Genomic DNA, 27874 nt, shown 5'->3' on the forward strand with positions numbered 1-27874 from the left:
AAAAAAGCTTTGTTTAAGATTTTTAATTAAACATTTTTATGGCTTCATTACATATTCATAGCGGTAATCATGACCTATCCACATATTAGTCGCAACTCATTGAGAACTCGAATACGGTGCATTTCAGCGGACACTGAATGAAGTGGCGTTCGAGGGCGGGCGGCGGCCCTCCCGCCCCCTTACAAGCGGCAGCGATTTTTTACAAACAACTTCCTTACCTACCAAAATAAGTTTAAACACGATTCATGTAAAAACTTAGGCCTGATTAACATGTAATCTTACACAGATTTTTTTAACGTCAAGGAAAAAGTAAGAAAATGTGACTGCATTTAGATCGATTATCGGCTCGCTTTTGACGCTCATAACTCGCGGCAAGCATCCCCCCGCGACGTCCGCCCCGCCCTCTCGACCAGCCGAGTGCTGATTGTGTGGTCGTCGAGTCAGCCGGAGGCCTTCGCGGCGCTGACACCGCACTCTGCTCCGCGGGAATTTATAAAGTTTCGACATGGATACGGAAGAGTTCAGGGTTCGGGGGAAGGAGATGGTGGATTACATCTGCACGTATATGACGACGCTGCGTAAGCGCCGCGTGACGCCGTCGGTGGAGCCGGGCTACCTGCGCGCCGCGCTGCCCGCCGAAGCTCCTCAGCACCCTGAGGACTGGGATACGGTTATGGACGACGTGGAGAAGAAGATCATGCCCGGCGTCACGCACTGGCAGCATCCGCGCTTCCACGCCTACTTTCCTTCGGGCAACGCGTATCCGTCTATCTTGGGCGATATGCTGTCTGCTGGCATCGGATGCATTGGATTCTCATGGGTAAGGAACTGTCTTGTTTATAAATCCAAAATCGCAAATGGCATTAGTTATGTAGGTATGACTGAAAAGTGAAGTAGGAATCATGATAATTGTTTGGTGTGGTTATGGTTACCTTTAGGGGCATATATGACCAAGTATGAAGCTAGGTGTCATAATGTCCAGGGTCCTATATATACGTTCAATAACTACAGCAATAGAACACAACGACAACAAGGCGGCAAAGTTGTTGTTTAGGCCCTAGTCAAAACTTAGTTATCTAGTAAAACTTGAGAGATGCGAGGGTTTCAACGAACGAGGGTTAAACAAACGTCGTCATCGAGTGGAACACAACATGCTTTACAACACCAACGCGAGGAAAATACTAACTGTGAAGTGAAACATTACAAATCAAATCCAAATTAACGTTATTACTCGTAAATATTTATCATTCGAAATCATTTCTGTTGTGGATAAAAAGTAACTTTCTCATCAGTTTTTGCAGAGCTACCTGGCTCTACTCATGTAATGTAAATATTATTTACAGAACATATGGTGCTACTTTACCGCACTAGTGCGAAAATTAGCATATTACGTTACTGTGTCGAACATTTAAAAGGCCATATGTACTGTAAAACGTTGTACGATACATGTGCGAATAAGTAATTCGCAACTCGTGTCGATTTAAAACACTCCCTTCGATCGTGTTTTAATTTATCGCCACTCGTTTCGAATTTCCTATTTTTCGCACTTGTATCGTAATATACTATTATACCATTGTGACTTTCAGTACCTATTGAGGTATGAATAAAAATAAAATGCTTTTTTTTACTTTGACAAATCAAATGAAAGCAACTGTCATGGAGATTTAGGTGCTGCTAATTGAGAATCAGGACCGTTATTTTTACGTTTAAATAGTTTAGATTGAGAAATTATAATGATGACTTAATAAGTGTCGACAACTAGTAATTTCATGATAGTTATCACATTTAAAGTCTTAATATATATGTATATAAATTTAATTTTACCAATTATAGGTACATGCAAAATAGCAGAAGTAACCAAATAATTAATCCCGAATAAATTTAGGTTCGATTTTCATATATTTAATATAAAAAAATCGTTTAACTCTGACAACAATTGGCATTTTTTCTAAGTAGGTAATTTCTAATTTCTAACTACATACAAAACAACTTTCAGTAAAAAATATACTATTCGCATATATTAGTTCAAATATACATACTTATTATCGCATGAGTAGAGCCGGAGCAGCTAACAACTTTCGGACAAGCCCTCGAATATAGATACATACTTATATTATACAGAACTCCCTAGCTAGCTAGTTTTTAAAATGAGAAATTACTTTTTAAATAACAAATAATTTATCTAACTAAAAGCGTGACAAGTGTCACTCAACTCAGTTCATTGTGAGGCGGGTACGAATCAGTGTCAAACATTGATGTTTGTATATTTTGTTTATTTATTAATATATTATTACACTAAACATATGAATATTATGAAGAATCTCAATAAAATTTTAACTGGCAACCCTTCTGTTTAAGAGTCCTTATTCCTTCAGACGAGCGTATTTTGTAAAATGCTTCCTTTTTCATTCAAGATTACGACGTAACTATTAGTATTTATTCAAAAACTGGTAACGTACTTAAATAATCGTTTCCTAAACTAGCGGCTCCAACAGTTCAAATTTTCATTTTCTCTTTTAAACCTCTTTTTTAATGAGTTTTTTTGGGAGTCTTTTCCAAATTTTGCAGTGAGCTGTGGCGGTTCGGTTCTCAAATTTGCTGTAAACAAGAATCATTTGGTACATGAATGACTACAATTTGATTCAACATATCTCGTATTAGGGGCTGGAATGATTAACAATCGAAGATTCATTTGAAAAAGCTGATAAAATACCTTCCGAGTTTTCTTCATTTTTTTGGCGAAAACAGGGTTTTATTATATTTTTTTTCCGTAAATTGTACGCATATTTTGCTTTAAAAATAATATTATAGCAAACTGTAACTTTATGTTAACCTATAAAAAAAAAATCATAACTATGGGACCTACATTGCCGTAAATTTATATTTTTTTAAAACACGTATAAATCACGCAGCAGCGACGCCCCGCTCTCAGTCCGCGCGGAGCGCGCTTAGAGGACGGACCTGTGTTCGATTGTAAGGCATTCGTTGCGTTCGTAATCAGCTACGGAGTTCCGAGAAGTGCTATATACTGCGATTAGAAAATCTTAATAAAAGTTCATTTTTTACACTATGCTTAACAACAGACTCGCTTATTGATGGATTTTCAGTGGTCCTTTTTTTTATACTACGTCGGTGGCAAACAAGCTTACGGCCCGCCTGATGGTAAGCAGTATCCGTAGCCTATGTACGCCTGCAACTCCAGAGGAGTTACATGCGCGTTGCCGACCCTAACCCCCTCCCGCCCCTCGTTGAGCTCTGGCAACCTTACTCACCGGCAGGAACACAACACTATGAGTAGGGTATAGTGTTATTTGGCGGCGATTTTCTGAAAAACGCATTTTTACTTGAAATTACGTTAGGGTTTGCATTATTATTTTTGACCCGGATGAAGTCCAAGTTCTCATGATGGAGTCAGGAGTTGGTCACCAGAACTCCTAATCTACTTTATAATCCCATCGTGTTTGGGCTCAAAAGATTTGCCCTGACGAACACCATCGATCTAGATGAGGTCCAGGGTCTCATGATGGAGTCAGGAGTTGGTCACCAGGACTCTTAATCTACTTATCATAACTCCATCGTGTTTGGGCTCAATAGATTTGCCCTGACGAGCACCATCAATCTAGATAAAGTCCAGGGTCTCATGATGGAGTAAGGAGTTGGTCACTAGAACTCCTAATCTACTCATTATAATTCCATCGTGTTTGGGCTCAAAAGATTTGCCCTGACGAGCACCATAGATCTAGATGAGGTCCAGGGTCTCGTGATGGAGTCAGGAGTTGGTCACCAGAACTCCTAATCTACTCATCATAACCTCATCGTGTTTGGGCTCAATAGAGTTGCCCTGACGAGCACCATCAATCTAGATGAGGTCCAGGGTCTCATGATTGAGTCAGGAGTTGGTCATTAGAACTCCTAATCTACTCATCATAACTCCATCGTGTTTGGGCTCAATAGCTTTGCCCTGACGAACACCATCGATCTAGATGAGGTCCAGGGTCTCATGATGGAGTCAGGAGTTGGTCACCAGAACTCCTAATCTACTCATCATAACTCCATCGTGTTTGGGCTCAATAGATTTGCCCTGACGAACACCATCGACCTAGATGAAGTCCAGAGTCTCATGATGGAGTCAGGAGTTGGTCACCAGAACTCCTAAACTACTCATCATAACCTCATCGTGTTTGGGCTCAATAGATTTGCCCTGACGAGCACCATCTATCTAGATAAAGTCCAGGGTCTCATGATGGAGTCAGGAGTTGGTCACTAGAACTCCTAATCTACTCATTATAATTCCATCGTGTTTGGGCTCAAAAGATTTGCCCTGACGAGCACCATAGATCTAGATGAGGTCCAGGGTCTCGTGATGGAGTCAGGAGTTGGTCACCAGAACTCCTAATCTACTCATCATAACCTCATCGTGTTTGGGCTCAATAGAGTTGCCCTGACGAGCACCATCAATCTAGATGAGGTCCAGGGTCTCATGATTGAGTCAGGAGTTGGTCATTAGAACTCCTAATCTACTCATCATAACTCCATCGTGTTTGGGCTCAATAGCTTTGCCCTGACGAACACCATCGATCTAGATGAGGTCCAGGGTCTCATGATGGAGTCAGGAGTTGGTCACCAGAACTCCTAATCTACTCATCATAACTCCATCGTGTTTGGGCTCAATAGATTTGCCCTGACGAACACCATCGACCTAGATGAAGTCCAGAGTCTCATGATGGAGTCAGGAGTTGGTCACCAGAACTCCTAAACTACTCATCATAACCTCATCGTGTTTGGGCTCAATAGATTTGCCCTGACGAGCACCATCTATCTAGATAAAGTCCAGGGTCTCATGATGGAGTCAGGAGTTGGTCACTAGAACTCCTAATCTACTCATTATAATTCCATCGTGTTTGGGCTCAAAAGATTTGCCCTGACGAGCACCATCGATCTAGATGAGGTCCGGGGTCTCATGCTGGAGTCAGGAGTTGGTCACCAGAACTCCTAATCTACTCATCATAACTCCATCGTGTTTGGGCTCAAAAGATTTGCCCTGACGAACACCATCGACCTAGATGAGGTCCAGGGTCTCATGATGGAGTCAGGAGTTGGTCACCAGAACTCCTAATCTACTGATTATAATTACATCGTGTTTGGGCTCAAAAGATTTCGATAGATCGAGGATAGGTCGATGGTGCTCGTCAGGGCAAATCTATGGAGCCCAAACACGATGGAATTATAATGAGTAGATTAGGAGTTCTAGTGACCGACTCCTGACTCCATCATGAGACCGCGGACTTCAACTAGATTGATGGTGCTTGTCGGGGTAAATCTATTGAGCCCAAACACGATGGATCTATAATGAGTAGATTAGGAGTTCTAGCACCAACTCCTGACTCCATCATGAGACCCTGGACCTCATCTAGATTGATGGTACTCGTCAGGGCAAATCTATTGAGCCCAAACACGATGGAATTATAATGAGTACATTAGGAGTTCTGGTGACCAACTCCTGACTCCATCATGAGACCCTGGACTTCATTTAGATCGATGGTACTCGTCAGGGTAAATCTATTGAGCCCAAACACGATGGAATTATAATTAGTAGATTAGGAGTTCTAGTGACCAACTCCTGACTCCATCATGAGACCCTGAACTTCATCTAGATTGATGGTGCTCATCAGGGCAAATCTATTGAGCCCAAACACGATGGAGTTATGATGAGTAGATTAGGAGTTCTGGGGAGTTCTGGTGACCAACTCCTGACTCCGTCATGAGACCCTGGACCTCATCTAGATCGATGGTGTTCGTCAGGGCAAATCTTTTGAGCCCAAACATGATGGAATTATAATGAATAGATTAGGAGTTCAGAGGGCCTACCGCGAACCACGTTCGACGAGTTACCTCCCTATCACACTTACGTACGAATTTACAAGTGCGACAGAGAGGCAACACGTCGAACGTGGTTCGCGGTAGGCCTCCTGGTGACCAACTCCTGACTCCATCATGAGAACCTGGATGGACTTCATTCGGGTCAAAAATAATAATACAAACCCTAACGTGATTTCAAATAAAACTGAAACTCTATAGCACTAATGTGCGCAAACGATTGGCATCTTGACTAGGCAGCATGGGTGCGTAGCCACCATGCCAAACGTTTACGATACGACGAGGAAACACTATCTGTCTCTCTATCGCACTAATATGTGCAATCGATTGGCTTCTTGGCTAGGTATCATGGGTGCGTAGCCGACATGCCAGTCGTTTACGATACGACAACGAAACACTACTGTCTCTCTATCGCACTAATATACGCTAAAGATTGGTATTTTGGCTAGGCACCAAGCAAGTGTGTGGCCAACATGCCAATCGTTTACGATACGACAACGAAACACTATCTGTCTTTCTATCGCACTAACATGCGGAAACGATTGTCATGTTGGCTAGGCGCCATGGGTGCATAGCCAACATGACAATCTTTTACGTCACGACAACGAAACACTATCTGTCTCTCTATCGCACTAATATACTTTATTTATACCTGCAGTCATTTACTAACTTTTTCATTTTCCATTGGTGTGAAAGAGACAGAATAAAGAGCAAGGGTTGTAGTACACTCTGTAGTCTGTACACTTAGTAGTAGTGTACATAAAAAAAAAACTACTGTGCATATAAAATAAAATAAAGAGTGCCCATATGATATCATATAACACTAAAATTAATGTTGCTTGAAATTATATTGAAAACTATCAAGATTATTCTAGTCTGCATAGAAACGCGCGTCGCGTTGCCGGCGCTCGCGTACCGAGCGCCAACGCCATCTATCGAGCGTTATTTCGTGAAATCGGAGAACGCTCCAAGGAATAAGGGCTCTTAAGTCCTAGAGAGGGTAAATTTACCCAATCAAAACATAATGGATAAATAAGGAATAAAAGGACAGATGTCATGATATCAATTTATGCTTTTTTACATTAAATAACGGATTAATACATAGTCACATCTTGATGTATTACTCATTTAACCATCCCGACAAACCAAATTGCAATATAGCATTTCTTTAAGAAATTGTCACTTTTCTTAACTATGGAATTTTCTGTGATTTTTATGTATTACTATATCTCTTTTCATCCCAACAGAGAAGAAATGACCCAAAAAGTCCCATAAATTTCACGGATTTTCTATTTTTAGCACTTTTACTACTTTTTGCAAAACTATATTTTTCCTGGAAAGTCTTTACTAAACTTTACTTTCACGATTTTTTTTTCGTATTTTTTGAACCTCTTTGTTCACATGGACATTGGCTGGCGCGTTATTTTTTTACGCACGATTATCCATTGCGCGCGCAAGGCAAAGGCGAGAACGAAATCGACAACCAGCCAATTTTTTTTTTAAAGCTAATATTTTCGTATTTCTATTCAACGGATGGAGATCAAATCGATAAAATGTTATATTTATTCATGAATGTAATTTACGAGATAATTTAATCTATAAATTATGTTTGGTGTGATAAAACCTCTTTGAACTAACATTTGAAACCTAATAGTTGGTTAAGACAAATGTACCTTCTTAACTCAGTCGGATAATAATTATAATGAAAAAACACGAGTGTTATAATATACTGAAAAACCCGTGTTTAATATCTAAGATTATGAGCCTAAAATCGGTTGAATAAAAACGTTTTGAGCAAGTGTGTTGAAAAACTGTCAATAGTCAAAAATAATTAATTGCGAACATATTACATAGTATTAGGTAGATACAGAGGGCCCGTACATTCCATGCCGTTGATGTAAAAAATACGTAGTTTCACATTCAGGCAGTTTTTTTATAACACTACAAATTTTGATACTTACCTAACATATTGACGCGTAAAAATGACACTGTTAAAAATATGTATCATTTAATAAACTAACAATCTATTATTTTGGTACGTGACAGTAAGATGAAAGTTAGTTTGACGTTTCTGTACCGATTGTCAAGTATCTATTGGGACTGTGCGAAGTGCATGGTGGGGGTAAGTAAAGCAATCCCAGCGCATAAGGTCGTAAAAATTAGAACTAAAGGCTCGATTCTAAGAATGAGATATGATAACAATAAGTTCTGGTTTAGATAAGTTCTCATTTAGATATCGTTTGTATGTCGTATAATAGACAGAAGCAGCTCGATTCGGGCAACCAATGTCACTTTGACGTTAGAAATATCGTAGATAGATCTTATTCGGATCACAGCGGAATCGAAATAAACGTCAATTTTGACATGTCGTTTAACTATCGATTTTTTAAAGATCTTTCCAAGATCTTAAACGTGTCTTAATCATTCTTCGAATCGGGCCGTAACTGCGGATAGCGTCTTTAACATTTCGTACAAGTTATATGGCTCGAAATGAAACTTTAATTTACGATTTCTCCTGAAATATTCATTTAAATTGTATGGTGTATGGACAATTGTAATCTGTATGAAATGCTTAATATAACTAACGTATTAATTTGATAATTATTAATAATGTATCCATGTAAATAGCTTTGCAAATGTCACATATTACGTGATCTTTTTCTAGAAGTTAAGAAGTAATAATAATAATAATAAAATGCTTTATTGCACACTACAAAAAAAAAAAAAAAAAAATGGTACAAAGTATGTAAAGATATAAATATGTAGGTAACAACAGGCGGACTTATCGCTAAACAGCGATCTCTTCCAGACAACCTTCAGATAGAGAAATGGCGAACATAATCAAGGTAATAATCAAGGAAGTAATGTATAGTAAGTTATCCTTAAAAGATAATCGTTTAACATCGCGGATTATTTGTAGACCTATGAATGAGAGACAACCCCACCATACCTTGTGTTGTTATAGCTCAAACGGATTAGGCAGCGTGTTCGATTAAAGCTCCTTAACGAGCGTGATTTTTTCCGACAACATCGTTATATTTCAACCAATTTACACAAAACCTTAACAAGTTATATACCTAAGCATTCCTCAAGAATCACTATTGATAGATGAAAGTCGTATGAAAATCCGTTCAGTAGTTTTTAGTTTTGGAATAGTTTTATAAGATGTAATGAATTTACGTATTCCCCTAGACTTGCGGACGCTAGGTTGTGTGACAGTCGTGCACATAACGAATATCAGTTAACTAAAGAGGTTGAAAAATGATGTATTATTGCGAAAAGACTTAATTGGAATCATACTCTATGTAGTGTGACGTCATTTTTCCTTTAATTTTTCATTAAATATAAAACTACTAAAATAGTTCACGAGATCACGTTAGGACTTAAGCAAGCATAATAACATAACATTTATTTAATATAATAGTATGAGATAAAATTATTTACTCGTATGTAGAGAGCACGGTAGAGAGGTATTATGTATTTCTATTACATAGGTACCTCACAAAAAACCTCCTGCAGCGTATAAAATATTTCTTTATTAGATGTATATTAAGCGCTTTTTTGAATAATTTTCTATTTGTTTTATAGAGTACGGTAATTTATTAAAGATATTTTTAATCATAATCATCAATTATCACTGCCCTAAAAATATTTGTATGGCATCATTTTCGGTATTTACATTCGCGACAAAGAACTGCAAAACTTTCGCTAAGCTAACTAGGGACTACGGCGTAGCACTCGTAGCACCGCACCCGTTTCCATAGTGCAGTAAATAAGTTTAGGAAAATTCATGTGATAACCGCGTTATATAATTCCATCTCATTTTTTTATTTGTTTAATGTACCTATTATACAGTATTTCAGCATACGTAGTTAATTAATATATTTAAGAAAAAATGCCTGAGTACTTCCTATGCTTACATTAAGACGATTGGTTGCGACATAAATATGAGGTACCTACCTATGTCACAATTTGATTCTTATTTTTAAAGGCTTTTATTTGTTTAACTTGAATATAATTTATTATTAAGTCATTTATTAATATGTTTGGGTGTTTTGATGCGATGAGACTTGAAAAAGAATTACAGTCGACGATAAAAAATTCGTTTATGTTAGTTCGAAAAGAAACTACCGACATACGAGCTTTGCAGGACAACGTATCGTGCACGTCTGTTAGATGCGTCTTCCAATTCCAAGCAAATGTTGACTTTTATTACGAACAGTGATTGATCGAAAGGTCGAACGTCACTCGTTCGAGGGTGGATAATCGCTTCCTATTCCTGCCATTGGTTCATTAAGTCTAGTAAATATACAAACAAGTACTTGAGCTCACGTATTTTAAAACAGCCAATTGTCAGACAAATGCGTTTTCCATTTTACTACTCCTCAACTATATGCTTCTTGCGCGGCCGTTTTATTTCGTATCTTTTTGTAAAATGTTTTTATTACATCATTAAATGAACTAACTAGCCCCTTCGGTAGTGGCTCTACACTGCCTACGAAGCAGGAGGTCCCGGGTTCGCATACCAGTTAGAGCATTTATTTGTGTGTTTATCGCGAATGTTTGTTCCTGAGTGATGGATGTTGCCTATGTAGGATAATTATGTATTTATCTATATAAGTATGTACATCGTCGCCTAGTGCTCGTACGCATAGTAAAAACTTTGCTTAGCTTGAGGTTAAGTCGTTTTGTGTTAGACTGTCAACAAATTTTTAATTTATCTATTTACGTAACCATAAGTGTAGTTTGTTGTAGAGAAAAATAAAGTCCCTCTGTTCCTCTATAGCAACTGCTGTTTAGGAACCGCATTCTCATGCCGACTGTACCTAAAGTTTCTTCATAAAAGTATGAAAGTCAAGTTTTTTCATTAATTTTACGTAAAGTTGAAATTCGCTCACTTGCACTACATATAGGTACAGTAGGTACCTAGTGCACTAAGTAGATACACACATGCAATGAACGACCTCTGGTCCATTGTGTGTACGACTTCTCGAGATTTCAAATTTTGCGATATTCAGAAGAGCTCGCTAGTCAGACTTGTGAAAGTGCTTTTGTGAGAAATGTATTTTATCTGTAAAATAAGTCGTTTTTAGGGTTCGGTACCCAAAGGGTCAAACGGGACCCTATTACTGAGACTCCGCTGTCCGCCCGTCCGTCCGTTTGTCCGTCTGTCACCAGGCTGTATCTCATGAACCGTGATAGTTAGCCAGTTGAAATTACTACAGATTATGTATTTCTGTTGCCGCTATAACAACAAATACTAAAAACAGAATAAAATAAATATTTCTTTCCAATCTCGAGGTTCTCATCCAATCACCGAATTTAAGCAATGTCGGGCGGGGTCAGTACTTGGATGGGTGACCGTTTTTATAGATAATGGTACGGAACCCATCCTGTGCGAGTCCGACTCGCACTTGGCCGGTTTTTTTTATTAGCATGGGCGGATGTGAATAGATAGATAGAATACTCTTTATTGGCAAACCTCAGTAAAATGATCCAAGAAAATAAACAATTGATTGAATGTAGAGGCAGACAACAGGCGGTCTTATCGCTAAAGAGCGAACTCTTCCAGACAACCTTTGGGTAGCGGAAATAGAGAAGTTAATCGAATAAGTAGGTGTTTCTAAAACGTTATGAAGCCTATACATTCACACACACAATTAAAGTGAATAAACATACACATATAAGGAATACAAATAGACAAACATACATACAAATACATACGAAAACATATATATGGCATGGTTGACTGGTAGAGAATGCCTTCTGGCATTAAGTCCGCCATTTGTACTCTTCATGTATTGTGCAATAAAGTTTAAATAAATAAATAAATACGAGTATATATAAAATTAACCGAAACATAGCTAAATATGACAGCAGCATGTCAGCCACATAGTAAAAATAACTATGTACTATACAAACACTAAGGGAGAGATAAATAATGTTCTTTGAGTGAATACCTGGCCGATATTACATAATTTTTCAATGCCAACGATCCGCTAGGCAAGTTCTCTGTTCGTGGCGCTTTTCGCTACATACGGGTTTTCCTGTATTATCGGCTACTCTCTTGCGTGTAGCTCGCGCTGGCAGTCAATGTATTAACATACGAGTATTCACCGCTCAGATACGATGGTAGCGCTACGACGTAGCCGATAACACAGGTTTCCCGGTTTGTAGAGGAAATACTTCGTAGAGGCAAAACGACAACGTGTCGTGATTCGCTAATCACTCGCTGAATGGGTTAAGTAAGTGTTGATTTTCGATCTAATATCACTTAAGAGAATAGTGGACGACCGCTTTTCAATACAAAGGTAGTCCCCATTTTCTTCTATGGAAAATATTTTTAGATAATTTGATATACCTTTATTAGGGTTCCGTACCCAAAAGGTACAAAAGGAACCCTTACGGTGCGACTCTGTCCGTCCGTCTGTCACAACACTAAATATCGCGAGAACCACTTAAGCTATCAATTTGAAATTTGGAATAGTTATGAACAACGCTAACCTTGACACATTAAAAGTATGTTTTTAATTACTATGGAAAATGCCCAATATGAAGAGGGGGCAAAATTTCAAAGTCTAGTGACTAGGTCAAGTGGGATATCATTTGAAAGCGCTTAAATTGTTCATTCCAAAAAATTTATTTTATTTTTTTCGTAGTTAAAAAAAATTGATGTATGGAGGTAAATGTGAAAAAAAAATACAATTTCCCCCCTTTACCTCTGAAGTTTACCGAAGAAAAATTATAAAAATTTTATACAATTTTTTACAGGAAAAATATAATCAGACCTCTATCTTGGTAATTTTTTTTTTATTAACAAAAAACATTTCCGAACACTGTTTGCAATTTAACTAACTTTACGTGTGTTTATTACACTTTCAATTTCTATGACATTACATTAAATATACCTTTTTTCAAATAGAAGAACAATTTTTGAAATTGGTTCACATGGTAGAGCAATCGCGCAAATTAGTCAGATAATTTGCCGATAGATGACGCTGTCACAATTATACTTAGTATAGGTACCTACTTCTGATCAAAAGTCTTTCGCCTTTGTGAGATAATTCTAAGTTTGTACGGAACTCTCGGTGCGCGAGTAAAACGAACTCGCACTTGACCGGTTTTATAATAATTAAAAAAAAAAAAAAAAAAACATTCGAAGGGGCGTCATAGCTGTGATATACATCAACTTGTGTAAAATATTTTTTTATAATGTTATTACCCAGGGAGGAAAATGGGGACTGCGTTTGTATGAAAATGCGGTTTCGTGCGGTCGTCCACTTTCGTGTTAAAGAGTTTTTTTTTTCGCGCAATTTTAGACACAATATGCATGTGAAGGTAGACTCACATTCAATTATGTCAATCGCGAGATGCGAACTCGTCAACCAATCACGTTGTGGCATTAGACTGCCCGATTGGCTCGGGTTCGAGTGTGTGACAATGACACCGCTGTACTGGCCTCATTCTTATTGCTCGTAAGGCCCGTCTTAGATATATGTCAATGACCATAGGGCATACTCGTTCAACTCTCGTCTTAAAAACACTTACGCGTGCAAAATTTTGTAGATACACGCGTTTATACATGCGTAAATGCCGAAAACACAGAATGTCATTTAAAGTAATCGACAATGCAATGTATCGCATTTTAGTCCCAACTTACGGTTGGCAGGCGTATTTCTTCAAATATCATTGATATTTTACATGAAAGAAACAATCCGGCCCGTTTACATTACACCAGTAATTTGTAACATAGTTATTAAGGAAAAATACCATACTACGTGTTTATTTTAAGCTGCTAAACGAGGAAATCAAATTGCATAATGACGTCGGTCATTAATATGCCACTGTAGGCGACTAGGCATAGATATACCCGTATAATGTTCCGATACTTACTGCAACGCATCGATCTGAAGCCACCGACCACAATATCGATTGGCTCTGTAAACGTTCGCTATGAATAATTTGCGTTTGTTTCGGTTTCGACACATTCTGTACAGGAAGTCATAGATACTTCCAGTAAGTATATAAAATTGACAATCAAGTTTTTAAAATATGCATAATGTATAACTAAATAGGTCCCATATTTAACAAGTCATATGTTGTACGAACTTCTGAACCACATCTGCTCAACCCATTTGACTTAGTTAACTATACAAAATTACAAATTCAAGTGCCTCAATAAGCATTGGATTGGTTGGTAGAAGCAATCTTCGCTTTTATTGTAATTACTTATATCTAACTAGCGTCTGCTCCCGACTCCGTCTGTGGAATGACGAATTAGGCATCGGAGTTTTTATCGCACGGTAAGACGTTAGCGAGCTATGGAGTCGACATATGTCCTACCCAAAGGACATAGAAAACCCGTATGTATGTATGTATGTAGTTCAAATTAAAAATATACTAAATCGGTTTAGCGGTTTAAGCATGAAGAAGACTGAGAAAAAATAGTTACTTTCGTATATACAATGTTAGTAGGGATTGGCCGTTCGGGTAAAGTAAAAATGAAAAATCTATGATGTTGATGATGTCATACTCGTAAACATCTTTTTAATCCGCACATGGATTCTGGAATACACCCATTTTATTTATATATTGACTTCGTGCATGTGTGTGCCTATGTTCCGTATAGCTTTTGGCTACAGATGGTAGAAACGGATGAGATTACATACGGTACACATATTATCATCATTACATTCGTAAAAACTTATGCAATTAGAACCACCTGTAAACCACCTATTATGCAAATGGATGTACGTAAAATTTACGTCTTCTGGTTAATTTAGTCATTACTAATGAGCATTCCTATTTCAATATATTATGAAAAATTCCTAAAGCAGCTTATATTTAAATTTAAACTTCATTTAACGTATGAGTTAATATCGGCAACATTTTTAAGGTAAAGACAAAGGACCCAGCAGCAAAAACGATCAACTAACTCATCGGATTCTAAAATTAAAAAAAAAATGTTCAATGTTAATTTTTAGCGACCTTAATTCTAGTCATAAAAAGCCACTTGACTAGCTGGGTTAGAGTAAGTATGCTTAATAATATAATTATGAACGTATGTTGAAATAATGTGTGTTTAAATTATCTACATTTAAGATGAAAGTGGAAGACGGCTCCGAAACCGCCTTTCCATACAAACGTAGTCCTTATTTTCCTCTCTGGATATTAACATTATTAAAAATATTTTGACATAATTAAATATGTCAACCACAAACAGCTATCCTGCGAGCTTCGTTTGTTTTTTTCTGAATTTGAAATTATACGGACACTGCTTATGTTGCATTTATTGTATTAATTGCGTATATTGTATGAAAGTTGTTTTTCGCTCCTAACTCTTATAAAAGTTATAAAAATCAAAAAATCTAAAAAAGTCACCAAATTATGTAAACATACGTTCTGAAATGTTAATATCCAGAGAGGGAAATGGGGAGTACCTTTATATGGCTATGGAGTACGCGGTCGACCCTTTCCTGTTAAGAGGAAAGGGGACGATCGATTCTCCATACAATCGTAGTCCTCATTTTCCTCCCTGAATATTTTTGATCATCGGTCGGGCGTTTAATATTTTTTGATTTTTTAATAATTATATAAGATGGGAGCGAACAACAGATTTCATACAATATTTAAAAATCAAACGGAAGGGCATAGCTATGATTAAACTACATCAAATTGTGTAAAAATATTTTAAATAATGTTAATATCCAAAGAGGAAAATTAGGAATACGTTTGTATGGAAAGGCGGTTTCAGGGCGGTCGTCCCCTTTCGTCTTAACTCCGGGTGTTTTTAAGACTGTAGCACGTAAAGTACGAAATCATAAAATTAACGAGAATATCTGTCATCACCAAATTTATCGCAATCGGTTTGCTAATTCACTCGATTAGCACAGCTTGATAGGCAATATAGCCGCTGTTAATGGATTTTGTACTAGTTTCACTATTTCATACCATCAAAATAATGTTGCTATCAGGAGGCGTGTTCCGATTAGTAAAACATTGTTCCAATATGCTTTCGATATTAGAACATAATGCTCCCAGACACAAGTACGAATGAATGAATGAATTATCCATGTATTTGCATTAAACAAGCATATACGCTTATATAGGTATATAGGTGTTCCATATTTCATTAAAAGGCGATTCTTGTTTTGCCATGACTGGCGTCCAAATAATACTCATTAACTAGCTAATGAGTGCGAAAGCGACGCACTGATTAAAGTTGCAGAAGATTCTTTGGATACAGTAATTAAAATCAAATCGGAGAAACATTTACAGATCTGTATGTGTATATGCTTTCAAGCTAAGAAAAAAAGAAGTTTGACTTAACTTATTATCATGTCATAGAAGTGTCCCAATAAATACCTTGATAAGTCCAAATGTCTCCATAAATACGCGCGGGTTGCCGACGGGCGCTGCAGCGTCAGAAATAGCATACGTAACCATTCATTGCAGTCATTTGTTCCAGGCGGCCAGCCCAGCCTGCACAGAGCTGGAAATCATTATGCTGGATTGGATGGGTAAGCTAAATTAGCAATTATTTTATGTTTGTAATGCTTGTATGGACTTCACAGCTGGCTGTAGTTTAGAGATTTGTAAATGTGATTTGTTTGTGTCCCTGGTTTTGGTAGGTTACCTGCATTTTACAAGCAACTCTGTAAATGTGTGATATGTAAGTATAGCTACACAAATAAACGTTTGAAATTTTTAACAATACGTAAATTTCACAACAAGTAGGAGTATAGGTAACGGCCCGATTCGATCCCGTATCTTAAAGTTCGAATAGGACCGTAAGTCAAGAGGTACTTCTCAATGAATTTCTTGCAGTATAAATAAACTAGTGGCTCTGAGAGCTCTAGACCTGTAAAATAAAACTTACTTCGTTAAATTATTATCCCAGCGATTTGAGCGGTGTCCAAATAGCGAAACGACAGAAAAAATCTATCTAACTATCGGACCTGCTCACAAAATTTCACAAGAATCGGTTAAGAAAGCATTTTGGCCCAAGCTGAAACAGACACGTTCGCTAACGCTCGGTCAAAAAAATACCCAACTCGTATAGCCCGTAATACGAGCAAAAAAGGCGTGTTTTGAAAGTCACATACCACATACATGTACTTACAAAGCTGACGGTGCCAGTCAGTGAAAGCGCAGAACTCCACTCACATGTTCTTTAAATACCTAAGGGTGCTTATGTCCCGGGTGCGATCGGACTTTGGGACTGGGAATTGACTCGGACTTGTGAATTCAATCGTCAATTTTCGTATTTTATTTTGACTGGTATCGCTAAATTCTTGGGTTTGACTTTGACTACTATTACTACTCGTAAGTGTGCTACGCCGTAGCCCGTAGCAGGACCTGTTATGTTGATGCTGTATGTAGGACTCGCTAGGCGAGTTGAATATTGTAAATAAGTTTTTAGCAACAATTTCTTTTGATACAAGTTTTTATCGCTGACTGCACTTTTCTTTCCACAGGCAACTAATATTCATCGAGACAATTCTAACAACCCCAGCCAATTGAGTTAATTAGTTTGCGTTGTTTTATCAGAGTTCCCATGGCTACCTCCTGTGTCCATGATCAGATCAGCTCCATATCATCATAATATTGCATTGTCATCCGATTTGCATATGTCTGCAAAATTTTAGCACAATTGGAAATCGGGAAGTGGTTCAAATTTAGCTTCCTCACTAACTACTAACAGGGCCAGTTAAAATAAGAGTTTGTAATAAAAATTGTATCCAGATTATACTTAAGTATTCGTAACGGGCTTTTGGTATCGGAAATTAAGATAATTAGGTATTTGCAGTTTTTATTAAATTAATATTTTAATAACATATCAGAGGCTTTCAGGTCAATTCGAATTTTAGTTATTCCATCTGTTTCCGATATGGTACTGAGCTGTCATTGTTTCAAAATACCAAAAACGTCACTTTTGACACTGACAGATCAGTATAATTTGCATGTGTTATCATATCGGGAACAGATATGTAGAAAAAACCACTCTTTGCCAGCAGACTTTTCCAATACCAAGATGTGTTTCATTAGCGGGCAGAATCATGAAAATATATATGAATACATTGATAAGGTATATTTTTCTTAAATCAATATTGCCTACCTCCACCTTAGCCTTAGGGCCATGTCGTAGCATTAGGAGAGCAGCAGGTGTGAATAAGAAACCTTATAAACGGACAATTACAGGTAAAGCAATCGGTCTGCCGCCGGCGTTCCTCGCACTCGAGCAAGGGAGTAAAGGCGGCGGCGTTATTGAGGTAACTAATTACAATTTCGAGAGAGGTTGAAGCTTTATGTTAATACTGTTCTTACTCATTATATTTATTAAAGTTTTCAAACTACCTGTATATTTAATGAAAAATATGGCTATCTACTTATATATTTGTTACAACAACAACCTTTTTCTACGCCAAATGATAAACCGCGTAACAACATTTTTGGCTTGGAAAATGGCACCTACTTGTACTTACGTAGGCGACTGACGCGTATCTTGAATGGGTTAAAAACATTTCGAACCTTTAACAGTTTCTAATATTGTATAGCGGCATCTACTTGTAATATTTTCAAAAAAAATCGTATTTATGTCCATGCTAAAAAGCCTTTATTCATTGTGGTTTTATGTGATAATGATCAGGCAAGTCCAATTTTACGATTCGTAGTTCTAAATTGCAGTAGGTACCTACAGTATTTATATGCTAAAAGCTAAAATACATAGCGACATATACAACAATGCGAGACACGCGGCGTTAAGTGTAGATAAATCATCTTTGTACATTTACTAGTGTCTAATATGACGCAGGGTTCAGCGAGCGAATGCGTGCTAGTATCCATGCTCGCCGCCCGCGCCAACGGCATCAAGCGCCTCAAACACCAGTTCCCCAACGTAGACGAAGGCCTTCTGCTCTCCAAGCTTATCGCCTATTGCTCCAAGGAGGCCCACTCCTGCGTCGAGAAGGCCGCCATGATCTGCTTCGTCAAACTACGCATTTTACAGCCCGATGAGCACGGCTCGCTGAGGGGCGAGACACTTAAGCAGGTGAGAGCCTCATTTAAAGTCAATGGTTAGGGTTAATTTTGAATTTAATTTCGCCTCGACTGGAGTATTATTATATAGGAAAAGACTAGCGAGTTGTAAAAGGGCGCTAAAGCCAAAGGTAAAGGTGGCGTGAAAATATCAGTTTTAACGTGGTGTTGCTATGTGTGCGGGATGGGATATATGTAGGTATAATTAACCTAGTTAAGAAGGTATGTAAGGTATAGGTGATTTGAGGGTGCATCTTCTTGAATTTGTTTAGTAGAGGCAAAACGACAACGTGTCGTGATTAGCGCTGAATGGGTTAACTAAACGACGGGTTATATATATATATATATATATATATATATGTATATACAAGACTTGCTCGTTTAAAGGTATAGGATTATGAAAAATCCTTCTTTTTATACCCAACCAGATAAACGCTTAATATTGCCTAATAGATAAATAAATAAATATTATAGGACATTATTACATAAATTGACTAAGTCCCACAGTAAGATCATTAAGGCTTGTGTTGAGGATACTTAGACAACGATACATAATATATAAATATTTATAAATACTTCAATACATAGAAAACACCCATGACTCAGGAACAAATATCTGTGCTCATCACATAAATGCCCTTACCAGGATTTGAACCCGGGACCATCGGCTTCATAGGCAGGATCACTACCCACTAGGCCAGACCGGTCGTCTGGTCGTCGGTGCTGGTCGTATAGATATACCTATATACTTCGAAAATCGCGGCATCATCATTTAGACCCGCTGTTAATGTTGTAGATACTACATACATAAGTATTGCATTAAACATAACCATGTCAACATAACGTACGAATGGTAGTTATTCAACTTCTGGACATACCTATTTTAGAAAGGAAAATAGATACCATCTATTTTTAACTATTGAAAACATGAGCGTAATTTTTAGATTTTGAAGCTGTAATATAATTATATCTCGACCACATCAACCACATGCCGACTGTCTAATTTCCCGAGAGAACCGCTACCATGTAGCTTAAAATGCAGTACGGTTTCTACAACGCTCGGTATGTTTTTCAGAATTAAGTTCTACTGAAAAATATGTTTGGTTGAAATGGGCAAATTTAATTTGTAAAGATAATACTTCTACAGCTTGTGTTTAAATTTGATTGTACTTAAGTGGATAAGTATCCACTTATAGTAAGTTTAAAACTAGTTAAGAAAGCGGGAGAACAGACATGCAAAACGTGGTACTTACTAATAATCATTTCAGATATACTCGTAACTGATCCTAATATTCGTAATGCGATATGCTATGCATCAGATTGTAAAACATGCTTCGTTTCGCATTTCTATCCATCGGATCCCCATAACTTATTTGAGTTAAATACAGGTACATTAATTATTATGTAAAAAAACCTAGACCCTCTTTTATGCATGCAAATAGTTACGTCTAGTTTTGTTTGGAAATTTAATTGGGGGAGATGTGCGGTGCACGCGGAGGCAGGCCAGATAATCGGGCGTTAATTTGAGGGCACCACCGGCGGCGTCGCGCATTTAATGACTCGGCCTGGATTCCGGAAATACGTGGAGAGCCGCCGGTAATGGAGCCGCATTGTGTGCCACTTTCAATACCGCAAATATTGAAATTTCACGATACAGCTCTCGTGGACCACTTTATTACTTAATGCTTGGAAAAAATAGGACAATGAATTGTGGTTTGGAAATAAAAGCGCTCAGTTCTTTTGGCGGAAATACTTCAATACATTAAGTACCTACCCCTATAAAATTGTCAATATGAAGATAGTATTTTAATGTTGCATTAACCCATTCAGCGCTAATCATGACACGTTGTTGTTTGGCCTCTACGAAGCATTTGCTACATACCGGGAAATCCATGTTAACGGCTACGACGTAGCGCTACGACCGTAGCTCAGCGGTGAATGTGTTAACCTTCTAAGATACTTTTCCCACATAAGGGCCAATAGTTATACTGCCATCAACCCACCAAGAAAATTTTCAGTACAATAGCGGTCAAACGCTGCTATTACGTGCTATGGCGATAGCGTAGTAGTATGGTAGCAAACTAGCAATTAGCAATAGATACAATTTATTTTTTAAATTCGTTTACCTTTTAACTACAATGAGACAATAAAATTAACTGTGTTAGGCGATGGAAGAAGACGAAGAGGCCGGTCGCGTGCCTTTTTTCGTATCCCTGACGCTGGGCACGACCTCGTGCTGCTCGTACGACGACCTGCCCGGGATCGGCCCCATCGTGCGCAAGTACCCCTGTGTGTGGCTGCATGTCGACGCGGCCTACGCTGGCGCCGCGTTCCTCTGTCAGGAGCACAAGCACCACCTGGCCGGAGTCGAGTACGCGGATAGCTTCAACACCAACACTAACAAGCTCATGCTTACTAACTTCGACTGTTCACTGCTGTGGGTTACCAACAGGTACGTCCTTTTTTCCGAATCATCGCTTGGGCTCCTTTAAATCCAAACTTTCAAGTTAATCTTATCAACTTAGACAATTTCTTACTGTAGCTATGTAGATTAGAAAATGTAAAGGATCCTCTACACCTTAATTCTAACACGGCAGTTTCATCATGGCATGTCTATGCCACAATAAACAAATCCCAGGATCCTCAACTTCATTTAATTTAAGACATGAGGCGTTACAAGTACAAAATGAGTAGGTATGCTACCGTGTACACTAAAACATCCTGAAAACCTTTACACATCACCCTTACCAGGGTGCCAACCTTTAGACGTACCTACTGCCGGTACTGTTTAAACCGATTTTTAACCGATCAGGTACCTGCTAACATCAGCGTTAGTAGTGGACCCACTGTACCTCCAGCACTGCTACGACCACACTGCCATCGACTACCGCCACTGGGGCATCCCGCTGAGCCGGCGCTTCCGCTCGCTCAAGCTGTGGTTCATGCTGCGCAGCTACGGCATCAGCGGCCTGCAGCGCTACGTGCGCCGCCACTGCGAGTTGGCCAAGTACTTCGAGCAACTCGTTAGAAAAGACGACCGGTTCGAGGTCTGCAACAAAGTGACGGTAAATTATCATCGTCATTATTTTAGTCGGAAGATATCTTTCCTATCTCTCGATTAATTTATGTCTTACTAGTACCGACATACGATATTGCGTTCTCGCACACCAGATGCAGTAATAAACGCGCGCAATAGGCGCCGCCGTAGTATCATCGGAAATGTCTCCTATGACGTCCTCGCAGAGGAGAAATAAATTGCATGGAACTTTGAAATCAAATGAAGCCATCTTTGAGATCAATTGTAAACTGAACTGATTTTCAATCCGGCCGGATCCGGCTGGATTTTGGTCATAATCCGGCCGGATCCGGCCGGACCGGATCCTGATTGGTATAGGGATATTCAAGTTAATTAAATGACATTTTTTTTGCGTACTACGAGAAATAAAGGATAGTTTTCAAATGTATTCCTATACCTATAACATTTATTCCTATTACAATTTAAAGTATTTTAACAATCCTAAGTCATTTATTATATTTACCCATTCACAAGTGCTTAAATTTTCGTTTACATTTATTTGATTAGTTTCCAAAGCCTGATTATGGAATGTGGTGTGGAAATATAAACTCCCTGAAAGGACAAGTTCGTAACTGTTCTTAGATTAAATTACCTACTTATATCTCTGACATCCGTTCTAGTAACAAAAGTAGATATTTTACTTTAAGCAAATTATATTAAATGCGCTCCAATATTATCTTGTTCTCATTTTTTATCGGAAAAGTAGTTTTATAGAGTATGATTTTAAAAAAATGTATTTTTTTTTTAATTACGAATAAATATATTCCACCAAAATCATTATCATGTGAAATGTTGCCAAGACAAAACTATAAGGCTCGCACTGTCAAAAAGTTATCAGATCTCTTGTAGAGCCAACACTTCTAACTCTACAAGCCCTAACTTCACAAACTCTACACCTTATTCAAAATATGTGGTTTTAGCCGTTTTATTACTACAAGAAGTATTGTATAATTATAATCAAAAATAATAAAGAGCGAGTATTTTTTTTCTTACGCCAGTCATCCATCGGTAGCGAAACGGCCAAGCCATATATTTTGACTAAGGTGTTGAGTTTGTGAAGTTAGGGTTTATAGAGTTAGAAACTTGGCTCTACAAGAGATCTGATAACTTTTTGACGGTGCGAGCCACAAAGGGTGTGTGCTGCGTGTCTTTTTTATGGACACTTTCTTATTATAGGTATAAGCTATTTATATTTATCTGTGCGTTTTCTATTTGGAAGCCGAAACTTGTACCTAATTGTTTTGCTATTCACGAGATCGTTTCTTCTAATACTGTCGACCGAAAAACGACACGAGCGAAAAGCGCACATCATACATAATCGAACCACCCGTAATCGACATTCGATATGGGAGCCCTACCTCGAATTTTGGTCATTGAATATCTTATGATCGATTCTTGACCCGACATAATTTTTTTTGTTATTTATAGCTGGGTCTCGTATGCTTCCGACTAGTGAGCGGCGGCGAGACTCCCTCGGAGCAAGACGAGATCAACAAGAAACTCCTTACCACAATGAACGCGTCCGGAAAAATCCACATGGTGCCTGCGAATGTGCGCGATCGCTTCGTCATCCGTTTCTGTGTTGTGGCGCAACACGCTACGCGCGAAGATATCGGTAATTATTTATTTATTTAAACTACAGCAGAAAAAAAACCTTACAGTACTAAAGGCGTAATGCTAATGTTCTTGTACCAGCCAATCTAATAGTTAACAAATATATTATACAACTACATTCTATCGCTGTTCGTATATTCGAGCGATAAAGAGACAAATAACGATAATCAATACTGGCAATAGGCTCTGGGGGCTTACCGCGAAAACCGAAATTCGCAAATTGCGGGGATCTTTCTCTTTTACTCTTACTAAGACGTAATTAGAGTGACAGAGAAAAATGCCCGCAATTGACGAACTTCGATTTTCCCGGTAGAAGCCCAGATTCTACAAATTCTTCTTCTTAAATTTAACGTGTAGGTACAGGGAGGGCAAATAAGAGTAATGCACGTTTTTCAATTTTAATTATATTATGTGCAAAATTGTTAAATCATTATTCAGGGTTGGCAATTATACAGGGTAGATAAAAACAAGATCTCCACAAGTATTAATTTAACCCAGCTTACAGTGAATCGGTGTAAAGCAGCCGTTACATATTTTTTGAAATTATATGATTACGATGAGACCGAAAAACTTCTAAAAACTACTGTCTAAGAATGTTAACCTCAATAATGGCTGAACTTTTAAAGTATTCTCTTCCTCGTAATTTATTGCATAATTTTCTTATATACGGACTTACACACGCACACGCGCACGCACGGAGGAATCATTTCCTACTCTTATGAATAATATGCTGTAAAGTTAAAATTGTATTAAAAGGAAATAAACAAATAAATTGAAATTTCTCCCAAATGTCTATCTCAAGCAGCGAGCAATATTTTTTCAAATGTTTGTGTTGTTTAAAACACGTTGTTTGCTCGATTAATTTCGAGAAACAGTGACAGTGACTGGGACCCAAATTTTGCAGCTCGTGACTTATTTCTGTGGGGCTATCTAAATAACGTTTATATACTAACAAGCTGATGAAATTTCATCAGTTAAAACCGACCATTCGACACAAATTTACTAAGATAACGCCGAAAATGTCCGAAAATATGCTGAAAATTGCGATGATAAGGGCTCACATTTGCCTACTGTTAGTGCAGGACATACGTCAGACATTATGTTCCGCATGTATTTGCCAACCCTTAGTAATATTTTTTTAAAACAATACTTAATAATCTTTGAATTTAATGTAGTTAAAATTTAAAAACAAAATGTATACTTCTTATTTGCCCATCCTGTACATGGGGTTTACTGAAGTAGTTAATGTCAGTTTGTGCCGCAACCACGAGTCCACGACTCATTCTGCCATTTTAACAAGTGTAAAAGGCATAATATGGCTACCTGCATAGTTTTTTTATTTTCAGAAACTGCGTGGGATATAATAACGGACTTCGCAACAGAACTTCTCGAAGGACCGGATAAAGAAAGGGTAACAACCTAACAAGATGTTTAAATAGCATAGACATTGGAAAGGCACAAATTATGGTGCACTTTTAATGCAAAGACACATTTTAAGCATTCATGAACGGAGGCGTCAAGGACATTTTTATGTATTTGCCTTAACTACTCAAAATATTTGCTTCGCGAAGTGACACGATTACTAGCTTTAAGGTAAATGTAGGTACGTACAAATATCCCACTAGTTACCACCAAAGCAAGTTGGTGGTAACAACTTGGACGTTAGACTCGTATGAAAATATCAGACCTTTAAAAAAAACATCCAAGTCTTAAGCGTTCGTAGAAACGTACATTTACTTTATCACTTATATTGTCAGAGACAAATCATGGTACTACTTTACCTTCCCTGTTCTTGCAGGATCTCAACGAGGAGCGCGCTCGACGGCACCGCGCTGCACTCGCCCACAAGCGCTCGTTCTTCGTGCGTATGGTCAGCGACCCAAAGATCTACAATCCGGCCATCAACAAGACCCCGCCGCCCGTGCCCGCCACGCCGGGGTCGCCGCCCCCCGCGCCCGCGCCGCAGACCCCCGACACGCCGTGCAACGACGGCGTGCAGCTTGAGCCGCCCACGCCGTACGTATCTTCATCAACAAGACCCCGCCGCCCGTGCCCGCCACGCCGGGGTCGCCGCCCCCCGCGCCCGCGCCGCGGACCCCCGACACGCCGTGCAACGACGGCGTGCAGCTTGAGCCGCCCACGCCGTACGTATCTTCATCAACAAGACCCCGCCGCCCGTGCCCGCCACGCCGGGGTCGCCGCCCCCCGCGCCCGCGCCGCAGACCCCCGACACGCCGTGCAACGACGGCGTGCAGCTTGAGCCGCCCACGCCGTACGTATCTTCATCAACAAGACCCCGCCGCTCGTGCCCGCCACGCCGGGGTCGCCGCCCCCCGCGCCCGCGCCGCGGACCCCCGACACGCCGTGCGACGACGGCGTGCAGCTTGAGCCACCCACGCCGTACGTATCTCCACATCAACAAGACTCCGCTCCGCCGCCCGTGCCGTGCCCGCCACGCCGGGGTCGCCGCTGACCCCCGATACGCCGTGCGAAGACGGCAAGCAGCTTGAACCTCTCACCCACATACGGCGTGAGTAAGCCGTTCAGGCTGATTGCCGTCTATTTGTATCTAGGTATCTCCATCAACAAGACAAGTTACTCTGACGCCCGTATGTATATAAAAATCGGATGGAGGCGCATTCGAAATTAATAATATGATTTTTTTTGATATTGATATGATACACGACTCGCAGGGCATCTCAGGCACACCAATATTGCCAATAATAAGGGGTCAAAAAATCTTCACAAACACCTCACGTATGGACGCCCCTTATATTATATATAAACATTACCTGATTTCAGGAAACAAGCATCCTGGATCAGCTGGCCGCTGGCGTTCTTCTTCCAGAGCGTTGACCACGACGCAAACGATTTACCATTAAGGTACGACATGTAGAGTTCTGTGAAAATGGTCAAATGGAAACCCTTTGGCGGATATCACACTGGCGTAGAATCCGGAAATCAATTCGAGTGTGATCACCGCCTTTCAGTTAACCCTAGATATCGTATGTGGAGACTTCTCTACTCGTAGTTAGATTTTTTAAGATGTTCGTCTTCCTATCGTTTTTGTTGTTTTATTTATTTTTTCCTTCCTTTAGGAATTTTTATTCAGTGTTTGGGTTCCGGCTCCGGCTGCCCCGGCGGTTCAAGACGCGTAGCCAACGTGCAAATCGCTTACACTCCGTAGCGATTGAAACACAACTGTCACTGTCGCACTAATATGGAAGAGTGATAGACAGACAAAGCGTTTCGTTGTCGAAGCGATAGCGATTTTCACCTTGGCTAGGCCGGCAGGTTCTCTCTCTCACTGAGCGTAAGCGTGAGCGAGATGACTGTGCGCGCCATCACGAATATATATTACGTTTTCGAATTTAGATTTTTTTATAAGTTTTAACTAAAAAAAGTAATCGATTATTTCGATCAAAAATAAAATTGCGCATTTTTAGAACAATTTTCATATTTTTAGGGTGCGTTTTAGATATTCATGATATTTCTCTATCGAGCGAAAATCAATAAATCAGGTTTCGAACCGATGAAGTTACTAGAGAAAGGCCTCAAGATAGTTATAGCTTGACCGGCTTGTCAGTAGAAAAAGGCGCGACATTCATATTTTATTTGGGACGATAACCCTTCGCACCTACATTGTTTTAATTTGCCGCTTTTTTCTACTGACCGAAATAGCTTGACAGACTATAGTTGATTAATTGTTTGGCGAACTTATTTCGATCTAAAAAAGCGCTACAATTAAAAAAAAAGTGCTGGCTGAACCTACTGCACCTTAAGAAAACTTCTCCAATGTGAGGTTACTAGGACGGTATTAGAGTCAGACCAAGCAAACACTTGCACAGTCTGTGCTATCAAAATCGCTGCAGAGTTAGTTTGGTCTGACTCTACTTTGGCAAGCTATCTTCTTCAGTAGTAAAAGGCGGCATATTTGAAAAATATAGGCGCCAAGGATCGCGCCTTTTTCTACTAAGAAAGTTAGCTTGCCAAGAGTATGTACGAATATGTACTTATGTTGTTAATTCATCTTTCTGTAATTTCGTCAGGTTCCGGCACCTGGACACGATGGTGCGCCTCAAGAGCCCCGGCGCGGCGGGGCGGCGCGGCTCGTCGCCCGGGGCCTCGCCCGAGCGCCGCGCGCCCTCGCCCGCGCATTGACCCCGCTACCCACCCGCGTAAACCAATAAACTACTTGAGCATTCATCCCTGTTTCATTCACATTGAAAATATATTCACTGTTAGTGTTGTAGACTTTGTTATTTTATT

The 27874-nt window shown here is 39.2% G+C and overlaps 1 protein-coding gene and 1 long non-coding RNA gene across 3 annotated transcripts in view; both read left to right on the forward strand.

Moving 5' to 3' along the window:
* LOC133521318 (uncharacterized) overlaps positions 1–27874 on the forward strand; it is a 205197-nt gene that overhangs the window by 108794 nt on the left and 68529 nt on the right. The window lies entirely within an intron of this gene.
* LOC133521303 (tyrosine decarboxylase-like) lies at positions 79–27809 on the forward strand. 2 transcript variants are annotated; one of them, XR_009799885.1, is made up of 11 exons: positions 79–820; positions 16346–16397; positions 18079–18149; positions 18692–18928; positions 21081–21367; positions 21728–21980; positions 23420–23606; positions 24952–25016; positions 25404–25877; positions 26408–26488; positions 27655–27809. XR_009799885.1 is itself a non-coding variant. In XM_061856186.1 (11 exons), exons 1-11 carry the CDS (start codon positions 506–508, stop codon positions 27764–27766), a joined length of 1878 nt encoding a protein of 625 aa, XP_061712170.1. In that variant the 5' UTR covers positions 428–505; the 3' UTR covers positions 27767–27809. The 2 variants fall into 2 exon arrangements, 1 of the variants encoding a protein (XP_061712170.1); XM_061856186.1 differs by having other exon boundaries at positions 428–820; positions 25404–25621.

The sequence above is a fragment of the Cydia pomonella genome, chromosome 9 (assembly GCF_033807575.1).
Source record: "Cydia pomonella isolate Wapato2018A chromosome 9, ilCydPomo1, whole genome shotgun sequence".
NCBI lineage: Eukaryota > Metazoa > Arthropoda > Insecta > Lepidoptera > Tortricidae > Cydia > Cydia pomonella.